The sequence below is a fragment of the Xenopus laevis genome, chromosome 9_10S, assembly GCF_017654675.1.
Source record: "Xenopus laevis strain J_2021 chromosome 9_10S, Xenopus_laevis_v10.1, whole genome shotgun sequence".
Classification (NCBI taxonomy): domain Eukaryota; kingdom Metazoa; phylum Chordata; class Amphibia; order Anura; family Pipidae; genus Xenopus; species Xenopus laevis.
The window spans coordinates 39,167,330-39,184,687 of NC_054388.1; the positions used below are offsets into that span (position 1 = coordinate 39,167,330).

General features: G+C 41.4%; 2 protein-coding genes across 2 annotated transcripts; one reads left to right on the forward strand and one right to left on the reverse strand.

Moving 5' to 3' along the window:
- The first annotated feature begins 1,792 nt into the window (after window positions 1-1,792).
- Window positions 1,793-15,402, forward strand: LOC108702804 (proton channel OTOP3-like). Its single transcript, XM_041577971.1, has 6 exons — window positions 1,793-2,458; window positions 5,387-5,730; window positions 5,823-5,959; window positions 7,189-7,247; window positions 7,477-7,536; window positions 15,379-15,402. The coding sequence occupies exons 2-5, from the start codon at window positions 5,535-5,537 to the stop codon at window positions 7,484-7,486; spliced, it is 402 nt and encodes a 133-aa protein (XP_041433905.1). The 5' UTR covers window positions 1,793-2,458; window positions 5,387-5,534; the 3' UTR covers window positions 7,487-7,536; window positions 15,379-15,402.
- Window positions 8,115-17,358, reverse strand: LOC108702805 (1-phosphatidylinositol 4,5-bisphosphate phosphodiesterase gamma-1-like). Its single transcript, XM_041578085.1, has 9 exons — window positions 17,354-17,358; window positions 14,769-14,914; window positions 14,535-14,628; window positions 11,160-11,207; window positions 9,471-9,555; window positions 9,045-9,128; window positions 8,957-8,979; window positions 8,745-8,814; window positions 8,115-8,518 (listed from the first exon to the last, which is right to left on the reverse strand). Exons 1-9 carry the CDS (start codon window positions 17,356-17,358, stop codon window positions 8,396-8,398), a joined length of 678 nt encoding a protein of 225 aa, XP_041434019.1. The 3' UTR covers window positions 8,115-8,395.

Sequence of the window (17,358 nt, forward strand, 5' to 3'; positions counted from 1 at the left end):
TTATGATTTTTACACAAAGGGTCTATTTGAGAAGGAGCTAGTCATTGGTGTATAACTACAGAGGAAGTAGACTCCGCAGGAGCAGGGGTCTGTTCCATTGCAGGGAGGGCCATCTTTGAATTTTTGAATGTCCTGGGTTTTTTCGGAGTGCAGGTATCCAGCAGTTTCACCCAGATGAAGTGGGGGCTTGGAAAAAATTGTGGGGGGGCACTGGCCCCCAAACTTATATCACTGGAGACTGTGTTTGCTGATACAGTAGATCAAGGACATGTGGACATACCAACCATATCCCTCTTTTATATTGGATCATTGTCCCACTGGGCCACTAAGGGCCACCCAGATATCCCCTGCATATATGACCCACCTGTCTAGGCCCAACGACTCTTACCAAGGTTAAATAAGTTCTAAGGAGGAAGCAACAATGCAGGCAGAGGAGTCCAAAATGTGGTTTCCAAAGGGTTCAAAGCTAAGATTCAGGCAAATGTCAAGGCAGACAGCAAACAGCAAAGTCAGGAATAGAGCAGAAGCTCCCAATAAGATCAATATTCTGGCATTGAACTTGGGTCTTCTGCATCTTTTTATTTTAAATTTTCACTCCAAAACAAGACATGATGAGGTTACTATGTGGTGCATCAGCATAATGTTGCAGCTATGAGTGCCGACATCTGGGATACACAAGGAAGAACTTGTGACACCATCCACTGCCAAAATTTAAGAAAGGTTTGAAGGGAATTCTCCTTGGCTGGGAGCCACTGGGAGATACTCTGGTAATCTAGACTAGGGTTGCCAGCTTTCCCGTGGGTAACTTCGGGTGGGGCCATGACGTAACAGTGCAGATTGATGATGTAGCGGGGTGAGTCAAAGACGTGTCAGGCCATTACATCAGGGCCAGGGCTATGATGTGGTGGTCAGCGATTGGTCTCTGTAATCCTGTCACTGGGCAGGTGGCACCCCTACTTCAGACTGTTCAAGTCCATATTGGATAGTCTGTTTTTTAAAATGTCCCTGAAAAAAATACCCACTGTGATTTATTTATATTATACACTGGCAAATTTTGTAATTTACTACATTTTATCACATATGGATTAATTTTTGTCCAGACTCCCAGGTGCTATTTCCAGATTAATGGCCTCTGATGACCATAAAACTCCATGTTCCCGAGAATCCCGATCAATAGCCATGGTTCTGATTTTGCTTCCGAAGAAAGTTTGTAACTCTGGATACTTTTTTTGCCATAGGGTGTATGTGTAGCTTAAATAGTTCATGCAGAGCAGGGGTGTCCAAACTTTTTACAACGAGGGCCAGATTTGGTGAGATGAAAATGTGTGGGTGCCGACCAATCAGCCTGACATTGTTTGATTCAAACCATTAAGTATATATTCATGAAGCTGCTGGATCCAGGCAAAATTAAATGTGAAGCCATTATGGTATGTTAGTGCCCTACTGCACTGATCTTCTTCTGTCCCCATAGACAGCACTTACCCACCCCCACATCCAGCCTCTGTAGTCTATAATAACTTTTATTTCAATTGTTTATTCTTTCTCCGTTAGACACTCACCTGTAACTCCCCCTCCCTCTCAGAAACAGGCATGAAAAAAAAGCTTAAAACTCTGTCTCCTCCTTTGCACACAAGCACTCCCTCTGGAGCTCCCCCTCCCTGCCAGAAACTAAAGGTGGACTCCGACTGTGACTTACTTCCCTCCTGCCGCACATTCATTTCTATGTGATCACTGATACAGGCGTTAGATAAGCAGGATCAAGCTGCAGCAGCACATTCAACACTCGCGTCTCTCAGTGATCACATAGAAATGAATGTGCGGCAGCAGGAAATGTAAGTCACAGTCGGAGTCCACCTTTAGTTTCTGGCAGGGAGGGGGGAGCCGGCAGCTGCAGAAGGAGAGCTGGTATGTAACGGAGACGTAACGGAGACCGTATTTGTACTATCAAAGGGGGAGTTGAGCCAGAGGATCGATCGGGTTTTTTTTTAGCAGTGTAGCTTTTTTTCATGCCTGGTTTCTGGGAGGGAGGGGGAGTGACAGAATGTTTAAAAAATCACTGCGACGTGCTGCTGTGACTTCGGCTCCACTTCTGCTCTTTGCTGCGGGCCAATTAAAATTGGATCGCGGGCCGCATTTGGCCCGCGGGCCGTAGTTTGGACACCCCTGATGCAGAGTGTCATGTCTCCAGCATAAGCCTTCAAATATGCCTTCATATTTCACAATCTATTTGCTCGGAGCTCCCTCCGCTGGACACTTGCTGTAAGTGTACAACGTCACTTCCTTTATATTCATTCTACACCTCCATAAGGCTTATGGCAGAATTTGGACTAATCAGGCTACCGTACGCCCACCACGTGACCTAGAGCAATGCCTTGTGGGAGCCAGGACTCCATTTTACAGACCATGCTGCTGGAAGAAGCACACAGTTCTGCATCTCCCCTTTATGATAGAATCGTTGGTAAGCAAATAGTTACACCAAAACACCTCCACAGCTGCCAGCACCCCCAGAGACATTGCTGCATAGACTTTGTGCCAGTATATATATTTTATGCTGCAGTTATATGTTCATTTGCATGTTTTTATATAGTTCATTACAAGCATACTTATTATATTTTCTGCTGTTTGTATTACAGTTTCACCTCTATTCCACTTGCTTATTCAGTAAATTCTATAGACTCCAAGCTTAGTCTCTTTATTGGATTGTGGGAAGGTTTAGCTGCATGTCAAACTACACACTGCCCCAGGGTAATACGTAGCGAGGACAGAGTCTTTCTGCTTTTGGCATGAAGATCAAGTAGTAGACCAGTCCTTCATTATGCAGATACCCGGCCATACCTGACTTACTAGTAAAACAGATTGAAAACTGAAACAGATGAAAGCTCACATTATCCTTAAAATGACATAATACATTGAGTCTTCTTATGATTCAGTCATTAATAAGAAACCATCAATGATTACGTTAGGAAAGAGAGGTTATTAAATTATTATTATATTAGCAAAATATATAAATTATGGAGAGAGGATTGCTACTTTATCCACTGGGGGCACTATTGTGTCAAAGTAATTTATTAATATTTAATTTTTCCTGGAATCAGGGTCAGACTGGCACACCACGAGTAAAAGGAGGTGCTACGTCTGCATTAAAGGAAAATGTCCTGCTTGTCTGAGACACATTTCTGTAGGTTAAGGTGGTCTTGCTTGGCCAAAAATTGGTTGGACAATCTGGCTGATGGTCAGCTTAACAGACCATTGTGTGACCCTATTAACTCTCAGTCAGTCTGTCTACACAGAACATTCCATCTGACAATGTCCCTTATTGGTGTGTGGATGGAGCACTGGCAAATGAAAGGACCTACAGCTTCCCTTCACTCCCAGTCATAAGGGTCATTGGCCTGAAATTAGGGAATAATGCACTTTGACCACAAGGACACTTACTCAAGGACACTCAGTAATGCTTCTACAAATGGTTGTGGATGTTGCTACAACACACTACTGCAGGACAGGCTGACATCACGGATATCCTGCTCTGTAATGTCAATCAGCCTAAGCAAACAAATTTGGCAACATCCCAAGTCATGTTAAACCCATTTTTTTCACACCATCCTTTAGTAAATACCTAATTTTCACAAAAAATACTCTTACAGGTTTGTTTCCATGTCATATCAGTAGATACAAGGTCACATGTGAAGTCATGATCCATAGCCTGGTCTTGAAAAAGCACTCTGTGACCTTTGCTATTTTGGAAGTTAGGCTGCAGTACAGTACGTTCATTGCCCTCCAAATGTGATTGATTTTGCCAGATGAACGCGTGGCTTACCCAAGCACTAAATTAGATGGCACGTCAGATTATTGGCTGCCCAGGAACTGCACTACAGTCATCTAAAACTGCCTCATGGGATATTCCATTGTATTAGTGCAATTTTCCTATCTGTGTGTGTGGCTCTAAAACCCAGATGATCGCCCCCTACAGGACAGTTGGAAATTAGGTAACTCTGCCCATGTGTGGCCGGTAATCTAGTCTTGGACACACATACAGTACATGGTGTTAGTATTGCTGGGTTTGCTGTTGGTAAAGAGCCAACGTGCCGTGTAACCACTTGTTAACATGACAGAGGCTTCACACAAGCTGCTTTTGAACACAGAAAACACATAGACCTATGCAGAAGTGTAAAGGAGCAGGCAAAAAAAAAAGTCCAGGTTTAGGCAATTGGTCAGGGCAGGCTGCAAGTAAACAGAGTCCGTGAAACAGACACTAGACCGAGGCAGGCCTCAGACAAGGCAGAAATTCAATACAAGGCCAGAGCCCAGAAACTGGAAATGAGATCCCAACAGGGGAATAAGGACAGGGCAGGAAAAGACTCCAGTAGACAAGGACTTCAGGACACATAAATCCAGGATGCAGGAATACAAGATATATGAACCTTGGTTCTAAACCAGGGAGTTCCTAACACAGGTGTGAGAGTACCTGGTGGGCTAGTGGGGAGGTGGGGACGCCCAATGTGCTCACGGTGCGAACTATCGCCGCTTCCTCTTCCTTCAAGCGCAAATCTGTAAATGACACAAGCTCACGCTGACTCTGGGTTTGAGGCGATCAATGTGTCTGATGTTTGGTACAAACTTCAAATATTTAAGGGGCCCATGGGCAATACCTCACTGCCCAACGTAGGCCTATTTTCAATTGTTCCTGGGTGCGATTTACTCTGTCTTGTCTGTTCCTGACATAGCCTGTTCCTTACCATTCCTGGTGTGCTGCCTGTCCTGACCTCTGCCAATGTTTCGGATCTCATAATTGTACTGCGCTACTATTGGTTTAACCCTGGCCTGTGACTCCTACATTTCTGTCTTCTGATTTGGTTCTGCCCCACCTGTTTGATATTGACCCAGCCTGTCCCTCGACCACGTCCCTTGTTCTCCGTTCTTCCTGCACATGTTTGTTCCCTAGCTTACCCAGAACTGTCCTTGGTCCTCTGATACAAGACATGGCAGCATCTGAGTAGCAGAGGGCTCCTCCCAAAACAAAAGGCAAAAGTTATAGGCAGAAACGTGAGCTGAGGCCGGGACTTAGAGGTTTGTTCTGGAGTTGGGATACCTTAAGTTACAACAGGTGCGGTTATTTCCAACAGAAGAGTATACACCATTGGGTCATCTCTGGGGTCCTCTCATGAACAGAGTTAATCTGTTAATCTACCCAAAAACAAGGTCAGACAATGGGCCCAAAAGGAATGGTGTCATTTGCCATCCCTAAAGTTGACCTTGTGTGAGTCTCTACAACATTTATAGATGAAAGCAACACTCTGGTACCACCTGCCAGTGCAGTATTAGAGAATGTGGTTCTGTCATTGTCTCACCTCAACTTGCTGTGTTTTTATGTGCATCTTCCACCTAGGTGAACAAGCATCATGTAGAGACCAATATATGGACCTTGATGCCCCTGGGAGGAATTATGAGAGTTCATGGCTTCATCGTCACTGTACGTCATCCACTACTCTTCACAGACGGGCAAAAAAACCTGACAGTTATCTGGTCTCTTTGGTATGAATCTCATGTTTATGGGAGGTACTCTGGTTACCGGCGTGGCACTGAGTAACAATGCTGTGCCAGAAGGAGACTTCCTTTGCATCCTAATGTTGTTTAGCTCAATTTGGTCGCTCTACCATCTACTGTATGTCCGTAAGATTAATTATGCTGCACTTCACCAGGACCACCATGCAGGAGCTCTATGGCTAAAAGGTTAGTTAGGAGAAAATACCCTGAAATACCCAGTTGCAATTTAAACCTCTATCACCATCTCTACATCTGCTTCTCTGTCAATATTTCCACAGCCTCCCTTGCCCTTTTTGGGATATGCAGCATCCTGCTGTCCATCTTTAAGATTGGCCACGTCGTGTTACTGCTGCACTGCCAATTTCCAATGGATATCATCTACAACTGCATGGAAATACTATTTGTCAGTGTCCAGGTAATAAGCAGAGGTTCCTAAAATAACATGTGTAACTAACAGTCATTAATTGCATATATTATAATAAAATAGTTTATGCCATGCATTCTGTCACAGATTCTATCTGATACTCAGTTTAAGCAACAGTTCTGCCTTACTTTATTGCTGAGATTCTAGCTATCTTCATAACAGATCATTGTGGCACAGATCCTATCTGATAACCATTACAAGCAGCAGTCCTGTCCTGCTTTATGGCTGAGATCTAGCTATCTTTATATTAGTGTTTTAAAGGAGAAGGAAAGGTTAAAACTAAGTAAGCCTTATCAGAAAGGCCCACCTAAATATACCAGTAAACCCTCAAAGTAGTGCTGCTCTGAGTCCTCTGCCAAAAGAAACACTGCATTTCTTTCTATTGTGTACACATGGGCTTCTGTATCAGACTTCCTGTCTTCAGCTTAAACCTCCTTGCCCCGGGCGTGAGCATGCTCAGTTTGCTCCTCTTCCCCCCAGCCATCTCTGCTGTTATCTGAGCTCAGAGCTATAAGTGAGCAAGGAGAGACTCAGGCAGGAAGTGATGTCACACCAAGCTAATACTGCAGCTGCTATCCTAAACAAACAGAGAGCTTCTAGAGCTTTTTACTCAGGTATGGTAAAGCATTCTACAGAATAAATATAGCATTCTAGCTTGCACTATTGCAGATAATCTATTGGCAATAAAATGCCTCTGTAGCTTTCCTTCTCCTTTAATACTACAATATGACAGGAAGTGACTTACAGAAAAGATTATTTTGGAAATCACAAACTCATCTCACTTTCCATTGTTTGTGCCCTTTGGAAGATAGTTCCATCCTTGTGGTATTTGCTTTGCTTTATGGCAGCTTTTTGGTGTCTTTTTTTCAACCTAACTTACTATGTTACTATATTTGGGAGTTTTAACTTTGAAAGCAGCAAGTAAGTTGCAGGTAAAACTTAGTCCCGGTATCTGACAGAAATCTTTTAACTTGTCTGATCGAATAAACGACTGATCGATATGGTACGAAAAATGTCGGGAATCATACGAAACTTAAATTTGTACAACTATATCTTTGCGTCTATGGCCAGCTTTAAAATACAGCATAATTCTTTCTTGAATTTACCTTGAATCAGAGTCCACCAACTAACCCCCAAGATGGGACTTGGGAAATGTTGTGAGTTCACTTACAGATCAAAAGGTTCAGCAGGTTCTATATAATATTGTGTCTCTTCCACAGACTGTTCTGCTATGGATTTCCTGCAAGGATTGTATTCAGCTGCAGCACAATGTTACCAGGTATGTCTGATGGGACATGAAATCATGGAGCTTGTGGAATGGGATAAAGACTGTCGATGACTGGGAGTAGGAAAAAGTAATCAGGGATTGAGGGGATTATAAAAAAAATCGGAGAAGATAAACTGAGCAGATGGTGGAAGTGTCTGTTTTTCTCGCATTGTCTAATTGAACCATTCTAGGTACGGCATCATGTTGACACTAGCCACAGATATGCTGCTGTGTCTTACAGCTGTAATTGATGATTCTCTGGAGCAAGATCTGGCGATCTTACAAGGAAACGCAACACAAGGTAGGATATTCCACCTCACATCCCCAAGCTTTTCATATTGGTTTATCTCAACAACACACCTAAAGCAACTGCCAAGTACTAGACGTGTCTTAGAAATCATGACCAAAATGTAGGCCAGTGTTAATGTGCTTTACTCTTTAAAGAAACACAAGTACTCCAAAGAGTTAGGTTGAATGAAAACGTCAAGCTTTCTTCCCAGGCGTTATCTTTAAAATCCAATATGTATTTGTGAGGCTTGGTTCTAGGAATGCTTAGAAGATTCTTATTCTGGATTATAGTCACAGATCAGGTTTAATATTGAACCCTGCACCTCTTAATGGATCTATAGAATTATAATCACAGTGTTATAATATATCCGTGTCCTTGTTATGGCGTTATATTTATATATATATTATTATACACCACAGAAGTGGGGCCTCGATCCAAAAAATGGGAATATCACTAATACAAAGAAATATTACACAGGTGGATCTAAGAGGGGACAACAAAAAAACCCATATAAAATAAGTAAATATAAATGTCAATAGTGGACATCAACACAGGGTTCCTTGCAAGGAGTAAGTGAGAGTTCATAGAAGAGATTATGATAGAATAGAAAAAATGAGAAGAAGAAACTTGTTCTAAAAATATGGAATTGAAATAAACATGAAATAATGAAGGAGGAGAAGCTTCTTACGTGTTGTGGGAAGAGGATAACCAGTAATGAGACAAAGGGTTGTCCATATTTTGGGGACACGCTGTGTCCAGTTCTAAATCCCACACTGTATTCTACTTAGAGAACAGGAAAGTGACAAACTGCAGAGGAGAAAACAGTTTCAGAAACGAGATAAAGGCATTAAGCCATATAACAAGTATATGGTTAAACAGGATGGCACCAAACCTCTTCCAGAGTGAAATATGGCTCTTCGATCTCCCTCAGAGGGTCATGTAAGAAGTGGAATATAAACTCCCGCACTTTGTGCAGATCAGTTGCCCACATATCCTGCAGGAACAGGGGGATAAAAGGTACAGTACCAGATATAAATGTTGGCAGCGAGAGAAAATGAAGAGTTGGAGAGCAATAAAGGAAAAAGTTAAGCAAAAGAAATGTAAGAATATAAAGCTAAAGAGGATAAAGATTACTAGGTACTGTCATTGTCAACAAGGAAAGGAGACAAGTGCAATGAAGGAGGTAGAACACTGAGAATATTTTAGGGAAGAACTCACACCTTTTGATAATCCAGCAGGAACTTTTGAAAGTCCTCTAAGGATATTTTGGTCCTTTCACGCTCTCCAAATCTGATGAAAAAGAAAGCATTTTTATGCTCCTATTTCTAACCACACAGTTCTAACCTGCATCCATAACTGGAATTTGGCTTTTACAATATTGGCACAAATCTTACTATAAATCTATACCCAATGAAAAGAAAACAAAACGTACGTCTCTGTGAAGGGAATTGGTATCTGAGAAGAAAATTAGCCACAGGTTGTGTACTGAAGTTTAGCAGTTGCAAATATGTTACACATACCGTTTTCTGTGCATCATACATAAGAGATCGGCAGAGCACGGCAAACTGGGCATAGTTAATCTCTCGGCTCCTTTGTTCCAGTTCCTGAAGAGTTTACGTTTTCAGAACAGCATAAGGAAAAGAGAATTGAAGGACAAATGAATAAACATTTACATCAACTAAAGTGACGACCTTAAAAGCAGAACAGTTAGAACAAACTGAGAAAGGTTTCAGACTGAATGTGTAGCTGGTTTGTGGAAACACGAGTTTGATTTCACAGAAACAGTGAGTATAGGAACACCAAGGGAGAGTGTGCCAAAAAGAGACAAGGGTTTTGGGTTTAAATGAATGCCAGATAAAAGGCAAAGAGTAGATATCCCAGTTAGATCATATAAGGTGCATCCCAGTAAGATCATAATGGGTGATTTGCAAAATTCAGTATCTCACCGTTAGTCGGTCACGCAGGAACCTCATGTTGGGGACCCTGTAATTAACCTGGGACAGCATATTCTTTAAGTCTTTGACAGAAATCCTAAAAGATAAATAACCAGGAGGGAGTAAGCAGTTAGCCCTTCAAAGCACCATATAATATTACAGCAATATTGTAGTGAGCCCTTCCTTTCAATTTCTAGATAAAATATATGACTCACTTTGTAGAAAGCAACACAATGTGACCAAATACTCCAAATAAAATGATCATGTAGTGGCAATATTTTTGCAAAAAGCTCTTCCTTTAACTTGAATGTGTTTATATGATTATGAAGTATAACAAAGTTATGTTCAAAGGATATCGTCAGTAATACTCTAGCCTGTTACAAGGAGTCACCATAATGTACTCCAGTCTCAAAGAGGGGCTTCCTTGATTTCCTAATACGTGCACCACATGATGAAAATCAACATTTATGAACAAGAGACAGCAGCAACTTTGGACATTGGATTGGTGGCAATACGCTGTGCCACACAACTGAGACTAGAATACCAGACTTTGGGGCAAATTCAATAACCTCCGAAAATTCGGCAGCGACGCCTTCGCTCACAGCGAAACACTTCAGCAGGCGTAGATAAGCCAGGACAACGCTACTTCCCTAAAATCCGAAGTTGCGTCCAGGGCGCCGATCGCTGATGAATTTGCGCTAGCGCTACTGTGTGAAGTTGAGCTAGTGTTGCTTAATTTGCATACGGCGAGGAGTTAAAGTTCAATGGACGTATTTGTTGCAGCAAATACATTACACTACGCAAGCCCAGGAAACCTTAATAAAAAAAAAAATTGTCCTACACATGAGCCCAGTGTATAGTTTATGTGCCATATGTTAGGAAATGTAGAGGGGAAGCCGGGTACCCCCCAAAAAATGACTCTTTTGCAGCCCATCACCCTGAAAAAGGAATAGACGCTAGCATTTTTTTGGGATTTAGAAAAAATTTCAACAATTTTTTGAGGAACTACTATCTACTCTATTGCACTTTGCCTGGTCTGAGGTGGTGAAGGCAAGTCTGGCACAAGAGCTAACGTTCAGTAAAATCCGCATCTTAGTGAATTTGTGTAGTTACGTCCATTCGCCTGGCGTTAGGGAGCGAAGTACCGCTAGAGTCTATCTCCCCTTGGCGTAACTTCCTAGCGAAGTTACGCCAAGCTCCGAAATGATGTCACGCTGGCGAATTCTCACCAGCGTTAGCCACTTCATCCTTTAGTAAATTTGCCCCTTGTGTCTAAGAGATTTCCCATGATCTCATCTTTATTTTTTAGCATTGGCTCACATAAAACCTACACCACTTATTACTATAAATTATATTTGTCTAAATGCTGTGAGGGTGAGCCCAAGAGATCCAGTTTGACGCTTTGTGGGGAAAGCACTTTCTGTGTGCTGATCTTTAAGGACACCTGTACAGCTACAAACAACTTAAATTAGTACAATTTATCACAGTGGGGCTCATTTATTAACACTGGGCACATTTGCCCATGGGAAGTTACCTATAGCAACCAATCAGTGATTAGCTTTTTAAAGCCAGCTGCAAGTAGAATAATGAATAATGAATGCAACAATCTGATTGGTTGCCATGGGTTATTGCCCATTGGCAAATTTGCCCAGTGTTGATAAATGACCCCACTGTGTTAAAATAAGTGTCAATCCATCTTACTTGTCTTCCCTGTTCCGGTCCAATGTGTAGAACTGCTTCCGGAGCCACCTGGAAGGATGAAATAGGGAGGGAATGACTTTTAAAGGCCACATTATCAAGCCAGTCTTAAATGTAAAGTCAATAATGGGGCACACTGTTTTCTTGTACGGAGGTTCTCATTAATCTCAGACAACGATGACTGAAAAGTAACAGGCTGCTATCTCTAAAAGGAAACATAATGCAAATTGTTGGTCTTTGGAACAGATGCAGTATAGAGGGTGTTTAAACCTTATAGAGGGTGTTTAAGCCTTATAGAGGGTATTTAGGCCTTATAGAGGGTCTGTGTGTGTTATAGAGGGTGTGCATGTGTTATAGAGGGTGTTTAGGCCTTATAAAGGGTGTATGTGTTATAGAGGGTGTATGTGTTATAGAGGGTGTTTTGTCCTTATAGATGGTGTGTATGTGTTATAGAGGGTGTGTATGTGTTATAGAAGGGGTGTATGTGTTGTAGAAGGGGTGTATGTGTTATAGAGGGGGTGTATGTGTTATAGAGGGGGTGTATGTGTTATAGAGGGTGTTTAGACTTTATAGAGGGTGCTAAGGCGTTATAGACGGTGTGTATGTGTTATAGAGTGGTGTTGTGTTATAGAGGGTGTTAAGGCATTATAGAGGGTGTGTATGTGTTATAAAGGATGTTTAGGCCTTATAGAGAGTGTTTAGGCCTTATAGAGCGTGTGTATGTGTTATAGAGGGCCTGTTTGTGTTATAGAGGGTGTGTGTGTGTGTGTGTGTGTGTGTGTGTGTGTGTTATAGAGGGTGTTTAGGCCTTATAGAGGGTTTTTTGTCCTTATAGAGGGTGTGTATGTGTTATAGATGGTGTGTATGTGGTATGTGTTATTGAGGGTGTGTATTTGTTATAGAGGGCGTTTAAGCCTTACAGAGAGTGTGTATGTGTTATAGAGGGGGTGTATGTTATAGAGGGTGTTTAGACCTTATAGAGGGTGTTTAGACCTTATAGAGGGCGTTTAGGCCTTACAGAGGGTGTTTAGGCCTTACAGAGGGGTTGTATGTGTTATAAAGGGTGTTTAGGCCTTATAGGGAGTGTTTAGGCCTTATAGAGCGGGTGTATGTGTTATAAAAGGTGTGCATGAGAAGGTTTTGGATGAATTTGCTGTAGTATGGAAGCACCCATATACAGAGAAAGTGATGCTAGTAATGGAGTACAGGTTTGGGATCCGTTATCCGGGAAATTTGTTATCCAGAAAGTTCTAAATTACGGAAAGGCCATCTCCTATGGACTCCATTATAATCAAATTATCCAAATCTTTAAAAATAATTTCCGTTTTTTCTGTACTAATAAAACAGTACCTTGTACTTGATCCCAACGAAGATATAATTAATCCTTATTGGAAGGAAAACCAGTCTATTTGGTTTATTTAATGTTTACACAACTTTCTAGTAGACTTAAAGTATGAGGGTGTAGAGGGTGTTTAGGCCTTATAGAGGGTGTTTAGGCCTTATACAGGATGTGTATGTGTTATAGAGGGTGTTTAAGCCTTATAGAGATTGTGTATGTGTTATAGAGGGTGTTTAAGCCTTATAGAGGGTGTTTAGGCCTTATAGAGGGTGGGTAGGTCTTATAGAGGGTGTGTGTGTTATAGAGGGGCTGTGTGTGTTATAGAGGGTGTGTATGTGTTATAGAGGGTGTTTAGGCCTTATAGAGGGTGTGTATGTGTTATAGAGGGGGTGGATGTGTTATAGAGGGTGTATATGTTATAGAGGGTGTATATGTGTTATAGAGGGTGTTTATGTGATATAGAGGGTGTTTTGTCCTTATAGTGGGTGTGTATGTGTTATAGAGGGTGTTTATGTATTATAGAGGGCGTTAGGCCTTATGTAGGGTGTGTATGTGTTATAGAGAGTGTTTAGGCCTTATAGAGGGTGTGTATGTGTTATAGAGGGTGTTTAAGCCTTATAGAGGGTGTTTATGCCTTATAGAGGGTGGGTGTGTGTTATAGAGGGGCTGTGTGTGTTATAGAGGGTCTGTATTTGTTATAGAGGGTGTGTGTGTTATAGAGGGTGTGTATGTGTTATAGAGAGTGTTTAGGCCTGATAGAGGCTGTGTATGTGTTATAGAGGGTGTTTTGTCCTTATAGAGGGTGTATATGTTATAGAGGGTGTGTATGTTTTATAGAGGGTGTGTATGTGTTATAAAGGCTGTGTATGTGTTATAGAGGGTGTTTTGTCCTTATAAAGGGCGTGGATGTGTTATAGAAGGCGTTTAGGCCTTATGTAGGGTGTGTATGTGTTCTAGAGAGGGTGTGTGTGTTATAGAGGGCGTGTGTTATATAGAGGGTGTGTGTGTGTGTTATATAGAGGGTGTGTGTGTGTGTTATATAGAGGGTGTGTGTTATATAGAGGGCGTGTGTGTGATATATACGGTGTTTAGGCCTTATAGAGGGTGTGTATGTGTTATAGAGGGAGTTTTTGTCTTATAGAGGGGATGTATGTGTTATAGAGGGGGTGTATGTGTTATAGAGGGTGTTTAGGCCTTACAGAGGGTGTGTATTTGTTATAGAGGGGGTGTATGTTTTATAAAAGGTGTGTATGACAAGGTTTTGGATGAATTTGCTGTAGCATGGAGGCATCCACAAACAGAGAAAGTGATGCTAGTAATGGAGTACAGGAATGGGATCCGTTATCCGGAAATTTGTTATCCAGAAAGTTCCAAATTACGGAAAGGCCATCTCCCATGGACTCCATTATAATGAAATTATCCAGATCTTTATAAATAATTTCCGTTTTCTCTGTACTAATAAAACAGTGCCTTGTACTTGATCCCAACGAATATATAATTAATCCTTATTGGAAGGAAAACCAGTTTATTTGGTTTATTTAATGTTTACACAACTTTCTAGTAGACAAGGTATGAGGGTGTAGAGGTTGTTTAAGCCTTATAGAGGGTGTGCATGTGTTATAGAGGGTGTTTAAGCCTTATAGAGGGTGTGTATGTGTTATTTGTAGTAGACTTAAGGTATGAAGATCCAAATTACAGCAAGATCCGTTATTCAGAAAACCCCAGGTCCCGAGCATTCTGGATAACAGGTCCCATAACTGTTGTAATGTCTAATAAAATGCACTTATTCTTTCAATGTCCCTCAACACAGACTAGGGGTCGGCTGATTCTGGGACCTGCAGTCCCACAAAAGAGGACAGGCCACAATCATTACAGACATGCCGTCAACTGCATGTTATTTACTCCTGGAAGCAATGCGGAATATTTATTTAACTCACATTATGGCTAACCCTCAGCAAAACTTCAGAACCTCTAATTGCACGTGGGGAGTCCATGTAAACACAATTTATCTTGTGTGTTTAGCAACATTTCCTCATTACCTCTCAATCTGCAGAGGAGTAGGAGCCTGCAGCGTATCCTGAAGCAGCCAGTTTAACCCTTTAATCCACATGTTTACTTCCTCCTCGGAGGTGGCTGGAAAAAACAGAATATTTATAGCAGATAGTATAGGAACTTCTGCCACCTGAGCTGTTTGAGTGCCAGATGCAGCCTGCCTCTGCTTTAGCCTACCTTTGATTTAGCATAATTATGAGCTTAGTATGAGGGTCACATACCTTGTAGGCTCAAGGTCTTTAGTCTGAACTCTGTTCCGTACAATATAACAAAGCAGTGAGCCTGCTCCAACGTCACAGTCGGATCCTCTTGGTACCAGTCAAAATCTCTTGAGTTCTTGCTAGCTCGAATCTCCTTAATTTCCCGGCTATCCAATAGGGAATAAAAAAAACAGAATGAGAAGATGGGGTGTTTATATGCACACTGAAGATTACCCTTACAGGTCAATTATAGGGATGCACCCAATCCACTATTTTGGATTCAGCTGAACCCCCAAATTCATCGTGAAAGATTTGGACGAATACTGAATCCAAATCCAAAGGCCGAATCCTGGATTTGTTGCATGCCTAGTCAATTAGAATGCATATGTAAGACTATGACTCTCAGGATTTTACATTTTCCCAGAACTGACGCCTTTTTTTGTACAGGCAACTGTGGTTTATCCATTATCAGGACTCCTAAAAAATGATTTGGACACTGAAACTCTGGTTCTACTGGACCCACATTCAATATGGTCTCCTTTGTTGCCAAAGTCTTAACAGCTATAGAGGCACTGCACACCAGAAGTCTACCAAACTGGAATATGTTTCCGTTTTCTTTCATTTCCTTTAGGGATGCTCTGAATCCAGGATTCGGTTCGGGATTCGGCCAGGATTCACCCTTTTACAGCAGGATTCGGCTGAGAACTTGTGCCTGGCCAAACCAAATCAGAATGCTAATTTGCATATTTAAACTAGGGACGGGAAGGAAAATCACTTGGCTTTTCATCACAAAACAAGTAAGTAAAAAATGTTTTCCCTCCCCTAATTTGCATATGCATATGCAAATTAGGATTCGGTTCAGTATTCGGTCGAATCTTTCACAAAGGATTCAGGGTTTCGGCCAAATCCCAAATAGTGGATTCGTTGCATCCCTAATTTCCTTAAAGGACCTAACATACATTCTGATATTTCATAACTGGAATGTGGATGAACTAAATGCAGCCAGCTGCCACCAGTGTTATCAGCAGAAAATGGACTTTGTACATTACATTGAATCATCTGTTACTTCTATATAGGGATGCACCGAATCCAGGATACTGTTCGGGATTCGGCCTTTTTCAGAAGGATTTGGATACGCCAAATCCTTCTGCCCGGCCAAACTGAATCCGAATCCTAATTTGCATATGCAAATTAGGGGCTGGAGGGAAATCGCGTGACTTTTTGTCACAAAACAAGGAAGTAAAAAATGTTTTCCCCCTCACACCCCTAATTTGCATATGCAAATTAGCGGAGGGTTTGGCATTCAGCCGAATCTTTCATGAAGGATTCGGGGGTTCGGCCGAATCCAAAAAAGTGGATTCGGTGCATCCCTACTTCTATACATATATCAGCTATTGCAAGTTACATTTCCATTAGTGTTACAAAAAAGATTATTATTGGAGGAATGGGTAGAGAATAAGACTCTTTGTAGGGTTTTGTTTTATTTATTTAATAAATAATAAAACATCTGAGTCTGGTAAACATTTGGGTTTATTTGAACTGAAGAAAAATTCTAAAATTCACATTCAAAATATTTTTTAGGGATGCACCGAATCCCGAAAGATTTCCCTAAGATTTTTGGACGAATCCAAATCCTAATTTGCATAAACAAATCAGAATGCTATATGTGATGAAAAGTCAGAATCAGAATCCTGCTGAAAAAGGCCAAATCCTGGATTCGGTGCAACCCTATTTTGTTTTATAGCTATTAGCATAGGTATTCACTTGTACAAAGTAAAATCCTGCAGGGTTAATACAAGTATATGTGCAAAGCAACACCAACATATATTTTCAGAATATTCACATATTTTAGGGTGAACCATTTATATAAAGCCATTTCCCAGCAGCTTTGCTTGCACTAAATAAATAACCTATATGTTTGCAGTTTAGGCAGTTGGGAGTGGTTTGACTGTGACTGACATGCTAAGCTGACACGGGAAGTGGTTATACGTTAATCTATATACTATATAGCAGATGCAGTGTGTGTTTTTATTCTACCACCTCCATTTGTCCCTGTTTCTAGGGTAACATGAAAAACCACACACACCAAATTTCTGGACAGCGCACTCTTCGGATCACATCAAGGAATCGCTTGGTCATCGAATCATTGGTAAAAAACGTTAGTTTTATTTATATATTAAACATCTTAACAAACTGTTAAACCCTGCGCCATGAGGTCTGACGCGTTTCGTGTCACTGTACTTCATCAGAGACCTCATGGCGCAGGGTTTAACAGTTTATTAAGATGTTTAATATATAAATAAAACTAACGTTTTTTACCAATGATTCGATGACCAAGCGATTCCTTGATGTGATTCGAAGTGTGCGCTGTCCTGAAATTTTGTGTGTCCAGTATCTCGTTCCCCTTAGCGACGGACTCAGGGCGGCTGCACCTGGGTCACAACTAAGTCCGGGTAAGACAATACACCTTTATATATTTTGGAAGCCCGATCCGGTGATTTTACGAGGGGTCTGGGGCCTCGTGCACCCGGACCAACAGAAGTGAAGGGTGAGCCCAAAACCGGCACTAGGCGTAATTAAATAAATTAAATAAAGTGAAAGTTTACCGCAT

What these genes read in the sequence shown, in the direction of transcription:
- LOC108702804 (XM_041577971.1), top strand. Translation starts at nt 5,535, where the DNA reads ATGAATCTCATGTTTATGGGAGGTACTCTGGTTACCGGCGTGGCACTG. An exon ending in AGGAGCTCTATGGCTAAAAG is followed by an intron (nt 5,731 to 5,822) that starts GTTAGTTAGGAG and finishes ATATTTCCACAG; the next exon opens with CCTCCCTTGCCCTTTTTGGG. An exon ending in TACTATTTGTCAGTGTCCAG is followed by an intron (nt 5,960 to 7,188) that starts GTAATAAGCAGA and finishes TCTCTTCCACAG; the next exon opens with ACTGTTCTGCTATGGATTTC.
- LOC108702805 (XM_041578085.1), bottom strand. An exon ending in AAAGACCTTGAGCCTACAAG is followed by an intron (nt 14,629 to 14,768) that starts GTATGTGACCCT and finishes TGTTTTTTCCAG; the next exon opens with CCACCTCCGAGGAGGAAGTA. An exon ending in GACCGGAACAGGGAAGACAA is followed by an intron (nt 9,556 to 11,159) that starts GTAAGATGGATT and finishes TTTATCTTTTAG; the next exon opens with GATTTCTGTCAAAGACTTAA.